Source organism: Eretmochelys imbricata, chromosome 7 (assembly GCF_965152235.1).
Source record: "Eretmochelys imbricata isolate rEreImb1 chromosome 7, rEreImb1.hap1, whole genome shotgun sequence".
In the NCBI taxonomy this organism is placed as follows: Eukaryota; Metazoa; Chordata; order Testudines; family Cheloniidae; genus Eretmochelys; species Eretmochelys imbricata.
This window is the reverse complement of record NC_135578.1, coordinates 56,780,633-56,803,564: the sequence shown is the minus strand read 5'-3', so window position 1 is coordinate 56,803,564 and position 22,932 is coordinate 56,780,633. Positions and strand designations below refer to the sequence as shown.

Sequence of the window (22,932 nt, the reverse complement as noted above, 5' to 3'; positions counted from 1 at the left end):
CTCTGCTTCTTCACCGCCAGGCTAAGACAGAATGCCCATGTGGGCTAAGACACAATGCCAGACTTCCTGCTCCACTTTAAAACTGGAGAGGAAGTGGGGTTAAATCATTTGCATGAGACAAAGCTTAGGTCATGGTCACTGGAGGTCCTGCAGCCATTTTCATAGACTCATAGAACCACAGAGTTAGAAGGAACAATAAGGGTCATCTAGTCTAACCCCTGCCAAGATACAGCATTTGTTGTGTCTAAAAGGTGGGGATGTGAGCTCTGGGGTCCTGGTCGTTATACTTCACTAAGAATTTACCCTGGTGGTTTTAACTGGAGAACAGGGTGGATAAAAATCAATGATTTTTTTAAATTGGATTTTTTTGATAAAATGCTTTTTGAGGAAAAAAACTATCTAAAGATAGTTTTAATTAAGATACATTATAACTCAAAGATTTCTCACCATGGAATAGGGATTATAAATTCTAATTCTATAGTATGAGACAATATATTCATGTAATGTTTAAGAAAAGTTTTGTAAATGAGTTCCAATAGTTCATGGATTAGGGACCCAATCTTATGGGATTCCAGGGGTTTCTGTATAGATTAATCTTTCTATCTACCCAGTGGGACTCAGTGCTCAGTCTAGAAGATACCATCAGAGATGCTTAGTTTTGCAGTTCTCAGACTGTGGATTTGTGTCTCCAGAGATAACATGTTTGTTATCAGCAAAAACGTTTTAAAATAAATAAATAATATGGAGAGATGAGAAATAACAGACCTGAACCCTGTTGTCCCTCTGCAAATTTGTGTACACAGATTCAATCCCTTATGTCTCTCTAAAAGTGCACAGTTTCAAAAAGTTCAATGAATAGAAGATTGTTGGGGGCGGAATAGATCTGGACAAGGAGAAGAAGTCTGGAGATAAATGTGAGAAGGGAGGGACAGGCAGTAGAAACAAAAGGGAAACTGTTTGAGTAGCATATTCCAGAAGTCTTGAGGTCTTTCTGAGTGTAGCCTTCATTGATTTGAGATTTTCCATACCATTCTCTCACTAGAAGGGAAAACCTATAATGGCAGCAGGCCATAAAAAGAGATCCAGTTTTGGAATATTTTAATGAAGTTCCTCTACCTGTGGAGAAGACAGGCATACGTGCAAAATGCAAACAGTGCAGCAAAGAAATGCAAGGCCTGGTTGCCCAAATGAAACAACACCATGAGACGTGTTCCTTCTCACGAGGAAGCTGCGTTGAAGATGATGAAAGGAACATGTCTGAACATGCAGGATCTTCAGGTTGGTAAACTTTTTTATTTCATACTTCTTTCTTAAGGACTGCCTGTCTTCCTTCTGGACTATTCTTGAATTCTCATGTTTGAGTAAAAAATATAGTTGTTACTCTATGGTACTATCATTTTAGATGCAGTTGTGATAAAAAAATAAATAGCTGAAATAGGCAGATCTTCCTTGTACAATTTCACCTTTAAAGTAGTACTGAGCGTCAGTGAATGCAATGAGTAATACTAAATGAGCAGTATGGTAATAATAATTGAACAACTGCATTGACTTATTTTGTTTAGGAGAATCCATCCTCAACATACAGGATTCTGAAGACTATCCACCTTCAAGATCACCATCATTTTCTATAGTTTCAGAGTTATCTGCCAATGATAGTGTTTCAGTCACATCATGTGTGTCACATAGCCACAGTATATCACCTGTAGCAAAAAGGGGAAAAAATCTCTATGACCCAGAAACAACCATAGATAAGTTTGTGATAAGAACCAGCACATTTACAAAACAGTAATTGATGGAAAAATTGCCCGGTTTGTTTATGCAACTCTCCTTTCCGTATGATTGAGAACCCACACTTCATTAACATGGTTCAGTCATTACGACCAGGATACAGTCCACCCAACAGAGCAGATGAAGCAGGCAAATTGCTGGATAAAGTGTATGGAAGAGAAATTGAACAGTGTGCAAAAGATCTAGAGGGTAAAATTATTAACCTGAGTCTTGATGGGTGGAGCAAAGTCCACAATGATCCTGTTGTATGTGCTTGTGTGACAACAGAAGAAGGGAATGTCTTCCTTACAGAAACAACTGAAACATCAGGAAATGCACACACAGCAGAATACTTTCAAGAAGTAGCAGTAAAAGCTATAACAAACTGTGGAAAAAAAATGCAAATATCTAGTGGCAGCTTGGTCACAGACAATGCTGCAAATGTATCCAAGATGAGAAGAAATTATTTAGAAGAGAGCGAAGAGAGTCCCAAGCCAACAACATACAGTTGTAGTGCTCATTTGATGTACCTCCTAGCCAAAGACTTCAGTGTTCCGGAAATAGAGGCTAATGTTGAAATTGCAAAATACTTCAACCACTTTGCAGCAGCTGCTCTGAAAAAAATGGAGGAACCAAGTTAACTCTCCCACAAGACGTACGATGGAACTGAGTAGTGGACTGTTTTGAGCACTGGCCTAATCTGATGACAGTTTGTGAACAAAATTGTGAACAAATAGATGGCACTGTCACAGCCAAAATTCTCAACATTGGGCTTACGAGAAATGTTGAACACACGCTGAGTACCCTGAAGCCTATTTTTGTAGCCTTGAACAAAATGCAGGGAAGTAGCTGTTTTATTGCTGACGCTGTTGAAATTTGGAAGGAACTGAGTGAGATGTTAAAAAGAGAAATATGCAATGACAGAGTTAAATTACAAGCATTAAAAAAAACGAATGGGACAAGCACTATCTCCAGCTCATTTTCTTGCAGATATTTTCAATACTCGGCACCAGGGTCAAACCTTAACTGCTGAAGAAGAAGAGTTGGCTATGACATGGACACCCAGTCATCATCCCTCCATAATGCCAACTATAATAAACTTCAGAGCTAAGAGTGAACTATTCAAGAAATATATGTTTGCTGATGAGGTTTTAAAGAAAGTCACACCAGTAAGCTGGTGGAAGTCACTTAAGCACTTGGATTTAGAGACTGTTGAAGTGATAATCTCACTTTTAACAGCAGTAGCTTCTTCTACCAGTATATTTTTCTTCCTTTGGACTAATTCATTCCAAATTGAGAAATCGTTTGGGACCTGAAAAAGCAGGAAAGCTTGTTTTTCTTTTCTAGATTATGAACAAACAGGAAAATGAAGGTGAAGACGACTGAGTTAGCTGCAGAAGCCAATATTTTAAGTTTCTCATGTTGACCTGGCTGACATAGTCTATTTAATTTTGGGGTTTTTTTTTTAATATTTCATTTAACTATTTAGTTAAAAAAATTTAACAAAAACAAACCTGATTTTAAAAAACTTGAATGTTTAAATTAAAAAAAAATCATATTCTTGTTTTGTTAAAATATTATTGCTGTTGAAGAAAAAAAATCCAGAATACATAACATTGTTGTTTTAGTTAAATAAAACAATTTAAATGTCTGTCTAGTGATGTTCTCCTAATACAGCATGGCAAGAAAATCCTCCAAACATTAATGATTAACCTGTTGAATTGGAGATAGTTCACCTCCCAATGACTTCACAAATATCTGCTTCAATTACCTTTGGTAAATGAAATAACCAAACAATCATTCATTTTCTGATATAGCTGTAAAACTAATCTGAAAAGTTTTCAAAATAAATCACTTAAAAATGTATACTGTGTACCTTCAAAAAATGAACCCTACATTTATCTCTGAGTTGTGAAGAATATGTATTAAGGTTATAACAACCAATAAGAATGCACTTTTATGTAGAAATCCATGATTAAATCAAGTCTTCCTAACTAGTGATTTAAACCATGATTTGAATCAGTTTGATTTAAATCAAATCCAACCTGTTGGAGAACTATTTATCTTCAGTTCCTGACCTAACCAGCTTTGTACTGTTTAGGAGCAGCAATGTCCCACTCCAGAGAAAGCTGCATTTCAGTACAGGCGAGTGTATAATGCTTTGGGATGCTTCCAGATGAAAGGTACCATATAAACCTAAGACAGTCACATCATTATTAATATTATATGCACTTCAGAGATTGTCTGCATAACCGAGGACTACTCTAGCTTCTCCGTAAGGACAGCATGGAGTAGCATAAACTAGAATAATCCCAATGGTCACATTTCTGGCTTGAAGACAAGGTAATCCCTCATTTTTGGTGCCTCATCGCCTGACTGTTGGACCTGAGTAGAAGGCTTAGCCCTTAAGGATTGATCCTGTATAGGTTCATGGCTGGTTTATTCTCAGTGTTTAAAAGTTAGTGTCCCATGTTCTCATAAAGCACAGATTTCAACCACCTTCTACTCAAGTTTTTTAAGCTGTTGGGTGCTTTGTATGTTTCATGTTTCTTCCAAACAATGCAAGACTCACATTAAATTCCTGGTTATTATAAATTCATTAAAACACAGGGTGCCCCCAGAGTTGACTAGCTGAGGACTACAATGGCAAGTTGCCAGGAAGCTATGGGCCCCATTTGGTCTGTTTAAAATGGAGAGGGGAAGGCAGCCATTTCCCCTTTAATAAGGAGCTACGTAGTCTTCAGCTCCCAGCCTGCCCTACCCCAAGCAGCTTGCAGTCTTCAGTTTAGACAGAGGCCTTATGTTGATTGTTGCCTGTGGGCCACATTGCTAAATATTATGGCCTGGACTTGGCCCATGGGCCATCCTTGGAGAGAGGTCTCAAGTGTCTCTGATTGAGAGGTTTCATCTTAATGAAACCACCTTAGGGTCCAATGTGTAATCCATACCTTTAAAGAAATTTGCTGCAAACCCTGCTTTATTGATGGACCCATCAGATGCAAACTTCATCCACACTTTATTTGAGCTGGATTTGATATCTTCTGGCTTCTCGTAGCCACAAAAGTGTCCAATCAAAGGGCTGTCCTCAGTAGGGCCGTCTCGGATTTCCAGGTAGTCATAAGCACAACTATCATGCCTCTCAATCTGCAGAGGGAAAGGGAACATGCCAACAGAGGTCACCCACTTCACTCAGCCCCATCAGATTCTGTTTAGCTTTAAAGGATCAGAAAGCACACATTGATTCAATACAGTCAAGGCAAAGCTCTCTGGCTCAGCTGAAGCAGGGCTCATCTTTTTCCCCCAGGCTTTTGAAAGTGGGGAATTGTTAAGAGGGGAACGGGGGTGGGGGGCGGATTTGTGGTGGATCAGCTTAAAAATGAAATACACCCAAGTTCAGCAACTGAAGTTACGTTAACGGTGCCTGGAGCATGGGGACAGGTGGTCCTAAGTAACATTCCTCTCAATCAAAAGTAAAACAAACAAGTGGAACAGACTTTGGACCTCAAGGTTACCATCAGCCCGCCAATCTGCAAAGCACATTATTGGTTGTATGGTTTAAAATGTAGTTTAACTGAATGTGTAATTTGTGATTACTGACGTAGCTACGGATCGGTCTCAGCTCAGCTCCCAGGTGACAGCACAAAAAAATCCCCATCATAACTTGCCCCTTGCTGTTCATCCAGGCAGGGCTGAGGTGTATAGGCAGGGCAGCATGGGGAAAGTTTGCCTAGTCCCTTATTTCAATGAAGAGGGCCTGAAGGACGGGCTCAGACCCTACCTTCCTGCCCCTCCATTTTCTCTTCAGTTCTTGGATCTTTACGTTTGTTTTACACACTTCTGATGTTCAATATCTGCTCTGATCATGGGTCCAAAGCACCCACCATATCATGCTGCCTCCTCACAAGGGTATTGGGCCTGGTGGGACCCACTGGATCTTCTGCTAGTAGCCTTGAAGCCTCTTGCCTGCATCACGGGGCTGCCATCGAATCCCCTGCAGCCCCTTGAGATGCAGCGTCAGAGTGTTATATGGTCTTAGTTGTCTTGCCTTCACATGCCACCTTCCAAAGAGACTCTGGTTCCTATCTACAAGAGTTGCCCTCCTCAGGCTCAGCCTCAAGGAGGGGCAAATCCAGGGGATGATCTCCAGGCAGGGAAAGAACATCCCTACCCGCCAGCCAGCATGCTAAACACCAACTGGCAAATAGCTCAAGAACTAGGGCTCCTTTGCTTTCCCAGCAGGATACCAAAGTCTCCGCACTGTGGCCACACCTCATGAGTGACAGCAAAGGAGGGAGATGAGCAACAAACTAGGCAGCTTGGGGAATGCCCTGGGGTTCCATAGCCAACCCATTGGAGTTGATGGCCCTTGTCTGGACAAAACAAGCAGAGACTGGAGAGAACAATCCTGCACTGGCCTTTACAAAAGGAACAGATGGGAGCTAAAACATAGGTCAAGAAGACACGGCATCAGGGTCTGGCACAGCCTATTTCCAGCCCTGCTACTTCAAAGAGTCAGAAAAAAAATCAATCAAATCAGAATGCACCTGGCCAGTAGTGCAATGCATAGTGCAAACACTGGGTAAAAATCCTTCCTGACCTCTGCAGAGGCTGGCTGCTGTCCTGAAACAGGACACTTTATTAGACATTCACAAATGCCACTGCTGACCCTAAACTGATCTAAGCTCCAGTCCTGCCCCATTGAAAACAGGGGGAGTTTTGCTCCTGACTTCAGTGGGAGCAGGATCGGGCCCCTAGACACAATATGATTTGCTAATCTCCATTCATTCCCTCATCACATGGGTTGAAGAGGTATCTTCCTTTTGTTTATTCAAAATTTATCAACCATTAACTTCATTAAATAACCCTGGGATCTCATGTTACATGACAGCATAGTACAGAGGGGCTCATCAGTTCTAAGCCCCAATTTAATATTCTTACATAGCTCACTTATTGTAAATCCTGTAATTTCTCCTTTCAAGGCTAAATAATCCTAGTTGCTGCAAACTCATCAGATGTAAGCTCCATCTCAACCTCTCAGCAACCTTCAAGTTGCTCTCTCTAATTTCTACTTTTCTATGAAAACCTGGCTGGAACGGTCTGTCCCGAGGTCTTTATGGCTACTATAAGATTTTAAAGGGGGAGGGGGAAGATATGGATGTGTTCCTGGGTGGTGCAGTCTCAATAGATCTGTGCAGGGTTGGCTAGGGAATCAATGTCCTGTGCATTCTGCAGTCTGATGGCAGGAATCCTCTCTCAACATTCCCTGCAGGCAGAGTGTCCTGATGGGTAGTGCAGGGGACTGGGTGCCAGGACTTCTGGGTTGTATCCTGGCTCTGCCACTGCGTGAGCCTGAGTAATTTGCTTCACTGTTACCTTGTACTCCTCATTGTTTGTTTGCTGAATCATTAGGTTCTCATCTTATACTTTGATAGCGAGGTCTTTGAGGCAGGGCCTGTCTTCCTTAGGTGCCCAGACAGAACCGAGCACTGGGACCTCTGAATGCTACTGTGATACACAACACCACTAACAGGCTGTCAAGCAGTTTGCGGTCCTCAGATAAAAGTGTTATGGATGGATTATCTGGAGAAGCAGCCAAGGAGGCACACACAGTACACACTTTTCATTGATGATAGTGGAGTCAGGATTGGGCGGAAATAATTTTCTAAAACATTTAGGGGGAAAATTCCCCAGTTTTTACAAATTGTACATTCTCTATCATACGTCCTTTTTACAGTCTCAAGGGCTGCCGTGTTAGTTTGGTTTAAGAGCACACACCTCAAACCTCTCACCTCAAATGCTTGGAACGTGAGTCCTACATGAAACCCCTCGGAAACCATGATCCTCCAGACGCACTCTTTGGAAGGTCGGTAGTCATCTGGGTAATTGGGAGACTGAATCTGGCCAGCATCCTTGTGAATTTCTCCACCGCAAATCGCTTCACAAAAACAAACACCACATGGATGGGATTACACATTGTTTCCTCACCAAATGCCTGCTCCCAGCACACCCTCTCCCCTTGCAAATCTATTCTAATGACACTCATTCTACAAGGCCTCCAAACAAATTGTGAAAGGTATTAAAAGCCTAACATGATTCTGCTTAGTGCCTCTTGTCTTGCTGTGTCCGCCCCCAAGGATATCTTGCTCTCTGGGGCAGGAATTGTTTGGATAGTTGTGTCTGGTACATCACTTAATAATGTAATCATCAAATAAATAATAGCAATCAGACATGAAATGAACATTAAAGCCCACAAAAAAAGCAAAGTGAAATCCTGCCACTAGATGGCACTGATTGCAAACATAATGTGAGTTCATGGGAAGATGTGCCTAAAGATAAAGGCCGATCTAATACAGCTGCATTGCATTGCATATGGTCTCATATTTTTATGCATCCCCAGATGCTCTGCAGACTTAGAATCCGGGCACAAGTATTTCTCTGTGCAGGCAAGAAGTTGGGCAACACAGAGGTCGGACTGCACATTGCAAGTGTAGAGCTGGGACTTGGAAAAAGGGCCACAGAGAAGCAAGTTCCAGTAGACAAGGTTGGGGCTGTTTTCCAAATAAAACTTTTCATATTGGTAAGAGGATCAAATCAAGGAAAGAAAGCTCGACATAGGAATAGGTAACAGCAGTTTATGCTATCAGCACCAGGAGCTGCGTAGAGAATGTGTGTTTCTTTTTTAAACCGTACTTAAAGCTTAGATTTATTTTTAAAAATCAGCCTTAAAAAAATAAAGATACGCTTTCAGAGCCCAGTGTGACCTCTGCATGGGATCTGTGGGTAGGTTTGTACAGCACCTTGCACAATGGGTCCCGTTCCTGAAACTGAGCACTACCATAGCAAACATTAAGTAACAATGTGCACATTAGATTTCCAGCACTGAATCCAAGCAGCTCTATGGAGCTGCTTCTCAGAAACCAGGGTGACAATGAATGGCGAAGCTACTGGATAGACTTGCCTCCAGATGAGTCACAAAACCAAGACCCTGACTATCTTAGAGATTCCATAGCATTTCTGTGTTAACCAACTCTAGTAGCCTGGCTACTCATTGCAACTTAGGTCTTCCTGTTAGCCCCACCTGCTGCAGTCTCAATTGGAGAGCTATTAGTCAATTCCACTCCTAAAAATCATCCTGTTTTAGTGGTGCTAGTGCAGAACGGCTGCTGCATTTCTACCCCATCCCCCCTTGTAGCAGCTGCATTTCAGCAGTGGGTTAGCGAGTCCTAAATCATGTGGAGCAGCCGTAGTCACTCTATAGTTCAAGCTGAAGCGAGTTTATTATAAGCCCAGTTTTTAGAAGGCTTCCCTCCCTTCCCATCATCCCTAAGAAGAACCCAACTCCCCTGAAATTTTACACACAGGGTCTCATCCCTGTGTAGATTTAGTCTGGGAAGTTTGGTAAAGTTAGCGGAAAGGGTTCTGAAGTTACGGTATCTTTAAAGGTTTCAGAGTAACAGCTGTGTTAGTCTGTATTCGCAAAAAGAAAAGGAGGACTTGTGGCACCTTAGAGACTAACCAATTTATTTGAGCATAAGCTTTCATGAATTGAGCTGTAGCTCACGAAAGCTTATGCTCAAATAAATTGGTTAGTCTCTAAGGTGCCACAAGTACTCCTTTGGTATCTTTAAAATAGCTGCACTCATTTTTTTTCAAACTTTTCCTAAACTGTGTTTGGCTCCACAGTGACCATGCCTATAAATTCCTAATTTGCTTCCATTTACTGAGGAGTGAGGCTGCAAGTTCCTTTGACAGGTACACGGAACAATACTGAAATATGAATGGACCTTTCTAACTCCAGGCTGTGTTGTAGCTGTTGTTGACTGGAGAGGACTGCAAGGGGACAGGATTCTTATAGGGCACCAAGGGAACTGAGAGAGAGGCAACTGGAAGGGAAAGATTGGAGGTGGCAGGATGGCATGGAGCTGTGATCCCTGATGTCAGAATTTGGGAGACTCTTAGAAGCAGGAAGTGGGGATGGATAGAGGGGAGCAGCTGTCTGGTGGAAATGGAGTGGGGTTGATGAATGGGGGGCTCAGGGAACGGTGGAAAGTGTAAATGTGGAGGGGAGGGGTATGGGACAAAGCTCAGTATTGTGTCCAGTTCTGAACACCACATTTCAGGAAAGATGTGGACAAATTGGGTAAAGTCCAGAGAAGAGCAACAAAAATGATGAAAGATCTAGAAAACACGACCTCTGAGGGAAGGTTGAAAAAATTGGGTTTGTTTAGTCTGGAGAAGAGAAGACTGAGGGGAGAAATGATGACAGTTTTCAAGTACATAAAAGGTTGTTACAAGGAGGAGGGTGAGAAATAGTTCTGCTTAACCTCTGAGGACAGGACAAGAAGCAATGAGCTTAAATTGCAGCAAGGGTGGTTTAGGTTGGATATTAGGAAGAACTTCCTGTGAGAGTGGCAAAGAACTGGAATAAATTGCTGAGGAGAATTGTGGAATCTCCATCATTGGGGATTTTTAAGAGCAGGTTGGACAAACACCTGTCAGGGATGGTCTAGATAATACTTAGTCCTGCCATGAGTCCAGGGGACTGGACTAGAAGACTTCTCGAGGTCCCTTCCAGTCCTACCATTCTATAAGTCTATGGAAGGGAGGGCATGGACTGGAACAGGAAATGTGGCCATGGGGTCAGGAAGCAAGAGATCATGGCAGGAGAGTGGAAGGGCCCAGGAGGGAGACACAAAGTGGGTAAATGCAGGAGGCAGAGGTGGACCACTAAGGAGGTGATGGAGCGGACTGAGGGATGTATAAAGGGAAATGGAGGACAAGAAAAGGTGCAGCTGCATCAAAACAAAACCCCCCAAAAGTTTAATTTCTTCAAATATCCTAGATATAAGATGGTAAGAGCTTAAAGTTACCCATGCGGCCAAAATCCTCTGTCCACGACCTTCCTTATACCACCCAGGGGTAACTCCTCCCACACACTTCCTGTGGGCTTACTGAAGTCTGCAGGAACGGTGCCCTGCATTGATGGTCCTTGTCAGATCTGCTGGATCGGGGCTCCCACTCCTGAGTCAAATCTCTCACACTCATTAGATACAGGGAAAATCCCAAACCTGGAGTCCAGGCTGAAAACGGGAGTTTAACAGAGTCCACCAGAAAAACTATTAATTATGTTAGGAAGCCTGGACATGGGGCCAATTCCCCATGGCTCTATAATCCTTTATCACTCACTCTCCCCCCACTCAACTGTAAAATGGATTTCAGGAATCCATTCCCAACATATTATAACACCACCACACTGCAAAGCGAACAATATAGACCCAACATACTTCCACCGCAGAACAAAACAAAGGGGCAAACTTCAGGTCAGTCAGTGCCATAAGGAGTGAGGAATGATGACGTGGCTGCAGAGAACTGGCTGGATTCCAGATTTGCTCAGGTCTGGATTCTCTAATATTTGTTTGAATTTATTTTTTGCCAAGAGTGTAGAGTTTGCTGGGCGTTAGCCAGACCCAGCTGAAGCATGCTTCCAACCTCACTTTTTTAGTTTGATTTGTACCTTGTAGCCTGTCAAGTGCTTTGGGACGGTGCCATGAAAAAGTGTGTGTATTATGTCCTGCCTCTTTTGAAAACACCACAACCTAGCTCTTATCTAGTGCTTTTCAGCAGTAGCTCTCAAAGCACTTCCCACAGGAGATCAGCATCATTAGCCCAATTTTACAGATGGGGAAACTGAGGCAGGCCAGTGGCCGAGCACACCGTGAACTTGGTCGCGTGGAAGAGGATATGCATCCAGCCCATGTGAAGGCAGTTTTCAAAGCACAGACTATTCAGGAAAGAACCGGAGACCAAAATCTGATCTGTTCTAAATCCAAAATAACTCCACTGGGCAGCAGCGGACTGTTTGTAATCAGAGCAAACCAAGGGAACAGTATGTCCAAAACTGTCAAACTTGAAAGCTCCATGATCTACGAAAATGAGGGATTGCATGGATTTGATCCTGCACCATTTTGCCACTGACTTTGGCATGACCAGTCCCCCAAAGCAGCAGCATAAAAGTTAGGCACCGAAATAGAAGTGCCTTGATTTTCAGAGCAGCTGAGAGACCCAGGTGTCCCTTGGACCAGTGGGTGCTCATTCCCTCTGAAAACCAGGCCGCTCTTCTGCAGGTGTCAAATTTCAGGCACTCTAGTTTTAAAGCATTGACTTGCAGCTTCAGTGAAGGTTTGGCCTGAATCAAGCATTGGGCTCAAAGTTCTTAGTCCTGCTCAGGGTTGTTTGAGGCCTTCCAATCTGGAGTTGTTTTTTTTGGTGAATTTCATACTTTTTGACATTTAAAATCTATTCCATTCGTTGCAAAAGGTTCTTGCTAGTAACAGCCTGCTGTAAGTGCAAGCAAAATGGATTGAGCTGGACAACAGCATGAACCTGCTCTCTAGGTATTTTCAACAGAGAGCGAGACAAGACAAGTGGTACTTCAGACAGACAGTAAGTGCCAGGGCTAAAAATCCAGCCAAAGAACTAAGTGATACAAATGAAGATCCATTTGTGTCACCAGTTCTGAGAATTACGTATCTTTCCGATCTCGCTGCTTTTGGTCCCCGGTAATTACTCTGGCAGACAGGGGAAGCGACAACAAAAATTTAAGCAGCAAAATCAATTTTGAAAGAAAAACAATTATGAGGGTAAAAGCTCTCCAAATATTTAATTTAAAAAAGGGACAAAAGCCCTGGTAATTGCTAGGAAAAGGCTCAGACCCAAACTTGAACTTTAGCTCTTGCAGACATTGCATTACCAGCTCTCAGATGCACAGACCCATGGTACCGAGTACTGTCCTCCAAAACTTCTGTTTAACAACCCATTCTGCAAAGCCGTCATTCACATAAAGCCCAGTGCCCATATGCCCGTAATGCTCTATTTGCCCAAGGCACCTCTGGATCCTTTCCCCAGCCTGGCCAGCCCCATCCGAGCCACTGATCCTGCAGTTACTACTGAAGCCTCTGGGTTGCAATAAATGCCACAGTTCACTGTGTGGTGTTGGCAGGGAAATTTTGCAAACTAGGGAGAGGCGCAAAATGAAAACCTACTTTTCTGAAAAAATTCTTTTTTTTTTCATTCCCAAGTGACCAAAATGGACCCTTTTTTTTTTTATTACTTTTATAAATAACCAGTGGAAGTTTCTTCAATTTTTTTCCCCTCTCAAAAGCAGCTATGGAGATTTTTCAAACACTTCCATAACATTTCCAGCATTTTCTATACAAGTTTTGGAAGACTGTTCATGCAAAACGACATGGAGAATTGTGTGTGAAAAACTGTCTTTTTTTTAAAAAAAGAAAGAACATATTTCAACAAGAAGACACCTTTTGGTCCAAAAATTTCATCCAACTCCATTGCACACCCATGAGCCCATGCAGCCCCAGTAGGGACAATGCAAACCAGTGCTCTCTGACATACATGGACAGCTTCTTCTCCACAGCTGTAAAGGGGCTAAGGCCTTTAAAGGAGTTGAATCAATAGGGGTCAAACAGCAGCAATCAATGCAAGTTCTGAAACTTCACACACAACCAGGAGAGCGAGTTTTCCTTAAATCATCATGTTTTATAAGTCTACAGCACCTCTCATCTTGAAGAGCCTCACAGACAATAGACATAATGCGTCACACCAGTGTATCACATGCCCACAGACAAGCAGGGAGTGGCCAGCACATCAGGGCAAGTCCCTACTCTCATAAGAAATGTTAGGCTGCGCAGAAAGGGACTCCGGAATTCATCCAAGAAGCCTCAAGAAACTTGCCTGATCTACCTGAAGGACAAAGAGCTGAGTCCATCCTTTGGTTTCAGGGAGGGTAGAAATTTCAGTGCCAGACGCTTATCCCGCTCTAATCTCTGAGCAGAGATCTGGCTGGCCAATTAGCCTGAGAGGAAGTGCCAACACCCCAGCGATAAACACTGACTGAACTTCAGCTAGATGGATCATAGCTACAATAGGTGGTTGATAGGGCAGGGGTAAGCAGAAGAGCTGATCTGAGCCCCATGCTCAGATGTGGTCTCCTCGTGGCGGTTTACCATGCTCTGGAAACGGATTTGTGGGCCAGGCTGGTTGATCTGGGCTTTGCACACTGAAGGGGGTCTCCGAATTCTGCAGCCCCTGCTAGCCTTTGGAAACATGAGTGGGTTGAGAGCCTTCATTTATGGTCAAACAGGTCCCTGCTCTGGGCCCAGTTGTTACATTCCCACGTATGATGCCTGGTGTTGGAATCACTGTGCAGACCTAAGAGTCATACCTTCATAAACCACAAAGAAGCCTTTGCCCAGGATATTGCTACTGCTCCGGAACTCGATCCACAGCCTGCTGTCCGTGGAGATAAGAGGCTCGGGGACTTTATCACCACAAAATCTACCTAGAAAGCAGGAAACAGACAATCAAGATCTCTCCACTGTTTGGCAAAAGTGGTTTGTGATCGCAACAGTGGTGGACGGGGAGACGTACGAGGCGCCTGCAGTTCAAGAGAGAGTCAATGGTAAAAGTAAACAGAGCCATTTAAAAGGCTTTCCACTCCTACTCCAACTTAGATTTTAAGAAGGGGTCACCTTATTTGTATTCACCCAGGACAGGGTTCAAATATCATCCGGGAACAAAAGCCAGCATGGCTCATTCCCAAATGCTGCCACCATTCGCCTGGCTCTCATTTTACCCACGCAAAGTCTGGGTCATCTTAAAAAAGCATGTAGGTGAACGCAGTGGGGACTTTAGTCTCACTTATTGTGAGAGACAAAGTGCTAGGAGTGACAACCAATACCCAGGAGCCCTGGCACTTTACCTTCCATCGTTCTTATTGATTTGTGTGACCAGGAGCCCTAGTCATGTGCTGGAACCCATTGGACTAAGCACTTCACAGACACAGAATAAAGATGGCCCTTGTTAGCGTTAACTGTATGACAACTGCGCCGAACCCAGGACAAGGAGCCATGGTGCTAAGCGCTATTCCTGCACATGGCAAGGAGCAGTCCTGTCCCCAGGTACTTCAGTCTCAATAAACCAGACAGACAAAGGTTGGGAGAACAGTGGGTTAATACAGATGGGAGTGCGATATAGAGAGCTCCCGGACAGCTTTGAAAATCTCAGCATCACTGGCCCAAAAGGAAAGACAGATCCATTCCTCCTGTGGATGTAGCATGAGGGAAAACCTCTCCATCATGCCAGCCCTGGTGATCACTTCCACCCCTTGCACGTGACACAGAATCATCTTAGTTGAGCATCTCTTCCTACTCAACCCTCCATAGTCCTACAGCACTTGGTTACACTAAGTGCCTTTCCCCAGCACAAGCACCTTCACTGGATGCTTCACACAACTTGATTCTCACTGGTAAATGTCAGGATTACAACAGGCAAGGTGGCATTCCTGAACTGTACCACCGCAAACTGCAATCCAGCAGAGCAATCAGATTAATAATGATAATTCCTAATTAATGTTTCAGCCAGAAGGCTCCTCAAAGCATGGTACAAACAATAAATAAGTGTTGGGAGTAACTAACGCAATATGGATCTTTTCTTTGCTAGATACCAGCGACGCTATCTGCTGTATGCAATAGGGTTGGGGTTTGTTCCTCATTTAAAGGAGTAACTAAATTCCATTTTATCCAGTTGAATCTGCAGGGGGAATTTGGCAGAGGCTGAATGTAATTACCTAAGTTGGAATTCAGCTAGCACATCAGGGTTACATTCCTGGTCTCACAAGAAAGAAAGAAAAAAAAAAGGTACATCCAGGGGATATGTAATAACCTCCGATGATTGAGAGATTGGTTTTGTACCTCATTGGAAAGTCAGCATCTTAGTACCAACCAACAGGCTGCATGATTGGCTCTCTATCTATTCAGGCCATGTCAAGACTAGGGAAAAAGGTGCACGTTTTAACATGAATTAGCTAATGCATGTTAACCAACACGCCTTAAAATCCTAGTGTAGGGAAGGCAGTTGTAGTTTTAACATGTTAGCTCATTGATGTTAACACTAGGCTGCCCTGGGGTTTAAAGGTGTGTTACAAACCTAGTGAAGGCAAGAGCTGGGGTGGAATAACATCTGCTGAACCACAACTCCTTCTTTTCCTTGTGCATCTCCCATCCAAATGCTAACTCAGACCCGACTCTGCTTAACTAATTAAATCTGACAAAAATCACCCTCCAAAAGGTGCACAGCTGCAAGCACAAGGCTAGTCCACATGGGTCAGGAGTCACTGCGGTATGACAAAGATGGGGACACAGCTTGCTGAAGTTTCCAAAGGTATGGGAAGGAGATGCTGCTAACAGTGTTGAGGCTGCAAAGTTATTTAGTTCTAGGGTCACTGAGCAACTGCCTCTTGGATTTAGAATTGGAGTTCAACAAGGATGTCAAGGAGAGGAAATGCAGATGAGGAAGCCAGAATAAGTGAGCTCCGTGGAGTACGATAAAGGGCCCATTCATAAAAAGTTATGCACCATTTAAGGCTGGATTTTCACACACTTCCCTGGGAAAATATGCAGTGCACATTTTTTTCCAGGCAAAATACATGCTTTCACAATTCACGCTAATCCTCTTGCCCACCCCGCTGCCAGACCGCCACCAGCCTGCCTCTTCCTAACTAATTTCATGGCCCCGGCCCCTCCCAGGGGCCATGGCAGCTCACACAAGCCACTTGTTCTGAATAGAACAGTTTGCAAATCCCACTGTATTAAGGAGATTTTTTTGAAGCGCTTCAAATATTTGGCAGAAAAACTGAAGTGACATAAAGCAAGGCTGCTGGAAGAACGATTCCTGAGGCGTGTGCTCACCTACAGCAAATAGTGACCACGGCACACAGACACTGACACTACGAACCCCACACCTCTGCTCCTCGAGACAGCCCCAAAGAAACTGCAGGGAGACCATAGCCTCGCTCCCTCCACCAGTGCCAGGTATCCATGCTACAGCAGAGGACTCCTACCTATACAGCCTTTACCAAAGCAGTCCCATGGCCCAGTCCTGCTCTGCCCAGGTGCAGTGCCATGGGTATACATGATTAGCAGGCAGGAAACATATGGGAACCCAACTCAGCGTTGACGACGCATGGTCAGATGCCACGCTACTGCTGCCTAGGAGCAGGAGGGAGGTGCCTTTCATACCTATGGAGGGTTATGAACCTGTCTCTGCAGATACACCCGCCATCTTCCCTCTTTTAACCTCGTGCTAACCTGAGTGGAAGGAAGGCAGTGAGGCTATGCCCAATGGCTGTCCTTGCGTAGCCTCACTTGCACACCCTACTACACAACCTTGCTCTCTGCAGGCACAAGCCTTCAGACTTTTCCCTGCTCACTCAAAGTACCTTGCCAATATGAAGCCTCACAACCCAGTATACTAAGCACTGAGTCTGGAAATGTCAAGGAGGCCTAATGTCAGTAGGAGTTCACTGAAAGCACCAGCCTAGCAACCCGATTCCTCATTGGGTCGGGCAGTGCCATGCTGTTAACCTCAGTGATGCATCACGGGCTTACAGCTGCAAAGAGTGTGGCATTAATTGTCTCCCCTTGTGTGCTACAGTGGGGATCTGCACCATTTGATGGATGGGAACGCTGAGGATAAGAAACTTGTCCAAGATGACAGCGAGTTAGTGGCAGAGCTCTGAATAGAACCCCGGAGTCCTGACTCCCTGCTGGGAGCAGCAGACAGCGCTCTCTCCTCTAAAACACCCAAAGGCTCTTCCAGACACCTGTGCTCCCTCAAGAGGGACTTGAGGGCATGGCACAGGCTGCAGGAAATAAATGAACCACCGGGAACTTGAGACACTAGCGTTTTCTCACAGTGACTCAGCCGTACACGCAGCACACTATCACATCAGCGCTAATTCATACTGTTCCAGAGGGAACCTGGAGACGATTACATGGGATCTGCCAGGGATGTGTACAAGCAGACCCAGCAAAGAGTCCTTCCGACCCATGACACACACCAATCCAAAAGCAGATAATGTTCTCCCAGGTTCCAGCTTTGTTGCCGAAGCAATGGTTGCCAGGATCTGGGTTCACCACGCTAAACCCCCTGCTAGGTCCAGTCTTGCTGTGTGACCCATGTTTAACTAGTTTCCAAAAGGAGCCATGAGTTTATGTGAGACACCTTAAAGGGGCCTGATTGTCAGAAGGTGGGTGACTCAATGCTTGCTGAAAATCAGGTCCTCCCTTAACTGTCCCTCATTGAGCACTCAATAACTAAGACTCTCCAAATCACTAGTCAACCTTCGAAACATGAAGCTAGAAGGCCTGTGGGGTGGGTTGGGAACATGGTTACAACACAGTTCAGTCCTATCTGTGCTGCAAGACTGATCTGTGCTTTAAATGCATCATTAGGGTTCACAAGCCACGAGTGTCATGCTGACCAGAGGTACTATAACTGCCTGGTTTTTCCCTCTCAAGGCCTTTGGGATATTTCCCTCAACAGCTTCACACTTGTCCTGGTTGCCTTCTCCTCCCACTCTGAGAGAACGCCTACTTGGTGCTGAAGTCCACTTTTCAATCACTTAATTGGTTTCTAAGTATTATGGGACGGGGATGCATTCTAAAATCATGCCCCATGAGGTAGCAGGTTCAAATCCAACCTAGGCTTTCAGCAACCAAAAGCTGCTACCACTTGATGGCTGTTGAGTGGCTTGTATGAGATGACTTGGGTGTGCCCAGGCCTAGTTCCATGTGATAACAGCCAGTACTCTGACGACACCACCAAGGACCAAATGGATCATAAAGGCTGAACTAGGGCTGAGCCACATTGGCAGGACAGTGTGGGGGACTCTTTGCCAGCCCCGTTCCTCTCTCTCCCCCCAAAAATATTCATACCCCTTCCCCACCCCCAGTGGATTTTCCTGAGGGCAAGGAAAATGGAGACAAGTCACTGCTCCAGATTCAGCTTGTCTAACAGGCAGCTGAATGCGAACAGGGTTACTCTCATGAGAGGCTGCAGACCAGGATAGGGGATATCAAAGAAAGTTAAAAGCTGAGGTGAGTGAGTTCTGGGGACAGTACCCAATCAGAACAGGAGGATTTGCATACCAAGAAAACCATGTCATCCATATGCTATCCCTGCACTGTGATAGGCTAAGGGCTATTAGCACAGTAGCCCGGTGAGTGCATACCTGTATTCTCATTAGTAACTGTAGTGTTATGGGTCTGTGTCTGTACAGCTTCCCTAGGCCAGCGGGCTCAGAAGCCCATCTCAGTAGAATATAATTAAACATATTTTAAGGGAATGTGATCTATTTGTGAGTGCAGGGGACTGGGATTCAGGAGACCTGGCTTCTATTCCCAGCTCTGCCCACTGACTAACTGTGGAACCTTGGGCAAATCACTTCCTCTCCAGCTGCACAATGAAGGACTATCACTTCCCTACCTCACAAGGCAGCTGGGAGGCTGAACAGCTCCAGGCCTTCAAAAGGGTTTAGGTGCCTAACCACCACTGATTTCAATGGGAGTTAGGCTCCTAAAGACCTTTAAGGATCCAGCCTTAATTACTGTCTACTGAGCACTTTGGGATCCTTGGAAGAAAGGCGTTAGCGCCAGGCACCTTTGCTCCCAGCAGCTGCAAGTGACCATTTGCATACTTTCCACACTGTCTCTCTTTTAAAAAATGAAATAGCCACTCACCTAACAAGGGAGCCTTCCTCCAGTAGCCATCACGCACCTCCACATAATCATACCAGCACAGGCGACTTTTAAACAAGTCCATCGATGTGAAATTTAAAATGATCTGTGAACAGATGATGCACGGTTATCTTTGCCCAAGGAGCTATTTCACACTACAGATTAGATTCCATTGGTGCCGTTATTCTGCATATGAGCTTTAGATACAACAGGATGGACCAACTTTATTTTTTTGTAGCATCTTTCATTAAAAAAACCAAACTTTTACCTGATGGGTTTTTCGGAGCTAGAGAGTACAGGACAGCAGCCAGCACAACTAACTGGGGGAATTATGGAAAAGATTATGCAAATTGACTGCACATGGAATAAAGAAAATGGTTACTATTACGTAAATTAGGACCAATTTAGGTTTTGTAGCCAAACAAAAAATGGGACCATAGGTTCACCTAATATGAATAAGGGGGAGAATATAAAATTAACATTTTCTCCAGAAAAAATCTTGATTTTGCTGAAATTTTTCAGTTTTCTGTCAGGAAAATTAAAATTAAATATTTTGTTTTGGGTTGAGTTAACCCAAATCAAAACATTTGGGATTGTCAAACCAAATAAAATGTTCCGTTTCCAGCCAATTCAACATTAATCTGAGTCTGCTGTGGTGCATCATGGGAGTTGTAGTTTGGCTGACTCATGCCGCTATCCCTTTTGGGCAGGTCTCTCTGGCCACAACAGACCACAGTCTCCCCTCTAGGTGAGCCACTGTGATGCATCACGGGAGATGTAGTCCAGCCAGGAAGCCCAGCCCATAGGGGAGAACAGGAGCAGGGAGTACCCAAACTACAACGTTCACAAGTTATTGCGAGGGCTGAAGCAAACAATGGTTAACATCACACAGAGCTGCAACAAAATGTTTCAATTTGATTCAACAAACCAAAAATGAAACCTTTCCATTCAGGAATGTCTCAACATTTTCTTTTTAATTGAAAATGTTTCCACTTTTCCATACTGAAATGTTTCAGAGTGTCTCACTCTACCAAAAATTTCAGTATTTCAACTTTTTGTCCAAAATCGGCACAAGAAAAAAGTTGAAATATTGGATTTCCCCATGGAACGGAACTTCTGATTTTTGATCAGCTCTGAAAATAAGATTGTTTTCATTTGAACATATATGTTCTTGAGTGCTTTACAAGGCATGAATTAAGCTTCACACAACAGTGGTGTCTGGTAGGTAAGTATTATCCATTTTATTGAGGGGAAACTAAGTCATGTATGCTGCAGCTACACACAAAACAAAAACAATGAGGAGTCCTTGTGGCACCTTAGAGACTAGCAAGTTTATTTGGGCATAAGCTTTCGCGGACTATAACCCACTTCATCAGATGATGGAGTGAAAAAAAGTGGGCCGGTATAAATATACAGCACATGAAAAGATGGGAGTTTCCTTACCAAGTGGGGGGTCAGTGCTAACGAAGCTAATTAGGGTGGATGTGGCCCATTCCCAACAGTTGACAAGAAAGGGTGAATATCAACAGAGGGAAAATTACTTTTTGTAGTGCTAACGAGGCCAATTCAATCATGGTGGATGTGGCCCATTCCCAACAGTTGACAAGAAAACAAAAATATTTTCCAGCAATGGTGCAGTTCACTTCATCGTCCAAACTAAGGGCCATGCAAAAGAGAAACACCTGGCAAAAGTGATGGAAGGTAACAAAAACTTTTTTTAAAAAACTCTCGGCTCAGTTACGCCAGTGCAATCATGCTGACTCAGTGGGGCTGGCTCTGATTTAAGAGCATAATTTGTCCCATGATTTTTATCATGACAGTATCCCTTTAAAGTATTCAGCCATAAGGCCACTAGCTGAGGGAGCATGAATTTTAGAGCTAGAGGGCTTATTTCTGAAAAGGGACCCTCCCATTTGCATCTGAGAGTTCCACCAAACCCAATGGACCTATTCAGGGTAGTAAGTGTTTGCAAGATTTGGCCCAGAGATTCATTTACATCTAATATCTCCCAAAAGAATAAGGCCATGTTACAAACAGGTTTCTATTATATATTCTGACCTAATAAACTAGATTATTAAACTGGAAAGATTTTTAAAAATGCTATTTACTTTTCATTATTTATCCTTTATCACTTTCTGCGGTTCTCTGAACTGGGACAATGAAAACAGACTAGTCAGTTTCAGTTCAGTTTACAGACAGCATCTGGGGCTCACACGCTAACTCAACGTGGCAATGTCTTGGCTGCAAACACCACAGGGGAAGGTCTATTTTATTTATTTTAAAATGCTGGATTATTTTTTCCTTTAAATGGCACTAAGATTTTGTAAACATTTGTTTTTCATAGAACTTAAATTTTGGGTCACATCTGACCTAACCCTCATAACTGAGGCAGAGAGACACATAAAGAGCGTATAGCAGTTTGAATCATTTTAAAACCATCAAATAATATTATTTAAGAGCCTGCACTGTTCTTGGAAATTTTTCTAATATCAGAAGGTTTCTGACTGGGCCTGATCTTGCCAGGACTCTCACATTTCAGGACTAGACCCAGAGGCAATGGAACCCAGTGATGCCAGATCTCAGGCTCAGATCCCTCAAAGGTAGTAAGGCAGCTCACTCTGGGAGTTAGGCACCTAAATCCATGTGAGGGTCTGGGCCTCAGGCCTTGAATAAGGTAGCTCGGCAGAAAGTTGGGGATTGGTCCTGCTTTCAGCAGGGGGTTGGACTAGATGACCTCCTGAGGTCCCTTCCAACCCTGATATTGTATGATTCTATGAAAGGCAGCTGTACACAAATGTTTGCTGAAGTGGGATCTATGGTTTCTTTCTGCACTATGATCTATGGTTTTTAGGGTGCATCTGAAATGCTTCTCTACAGAGTTTACTGATCAGCTGCCATGCAGAGGAGCTTCCGCGCAGGGCACCACACTTGTTGCAGCCTGACATGATGCAAAGGGGTTGAGTGCAGTGGTGTTAATAGATTAAGGAAAGATTTCATTTCCACTGGAAGATCAATAAAAACAAAGGAAACTGAAAAGCAAATGGAGGAAGCAATTGATTGAGGCTCAGCAGGTCTTGCAATCTGAAGACATCTGAAGGTGGGTGGGCGGCGTTCCAGCTGACAGCAGCATTTCCCTGTGCAGGTGATGTCTTGGATTCTCAGTTCCCCTTCAGGAACCAATTGCTTACAACTTTATGGAATTAGTCAGAGTGGTAGGAAGGAAGCTTTGAGAGGTGTGCATCTGAGCTCTCAGTGCAGCCAGAGCTAGCAGGCTGTTGGATGGCTAGCAGGCAAGTAAGGACCACCAGGGAAGGCCAGCAGGCACCTAGGAGAGACACTGTACCCTGGATTCTGGCTTTCCACACACATTTAGTATTAGTCCTACTTCTCCCCGACCCCAAGTGGAAGGACCCATTATTATGCTGCACTGATGATTTCTCAAAGCTGCATAGGTCCCCTATAGTTCTAGGGACAAAAGCCATTACCCAGCAAATTCCCCAAACAGCAAAAGGTTGAAAATGCTGGTTTAGAAACCTCACTGATCCCTAAAAACAGATCTGGGGGATTTTCAACA

General features: G+C 43.9%; 1 protein-coding gene across 1 annotated transcript in view; it reads right to left on the bottom strand.

Moving 5' to 3' along the window:
• The window catches only part of TLL2 (tolloid like 2), a 175,352-nt gene that overhangs the window by 19,280 nt on the left and 133,140 nt on the right, over positions 1 to 22,932 (bottom strand). The window contains exons 10-13 of the mRNA XM_077821485.1: positions 19,362 to 19,464; positions 14,006 to 14,122; positions 7,557 to 7,702; positions 4,716 to 4,911 (exon numbers count right to left, since the gene is read on the bottom strand). Of these exons, the coding sequence (XP_077677611.1) occupies positions 4,716 to 4,911; positions 7,557 to 7,702; positions 14,006 to 14,122; positions 19,362 to 19,464 (562 nt within the window). The remainder of the gene's footprint in view (positions 1 to 4,715; positions 4,912 to 7,556; positions 7,703 to 14,005; positions 14,123 to 19,361; positions 19,465 to 22,932) is intronic.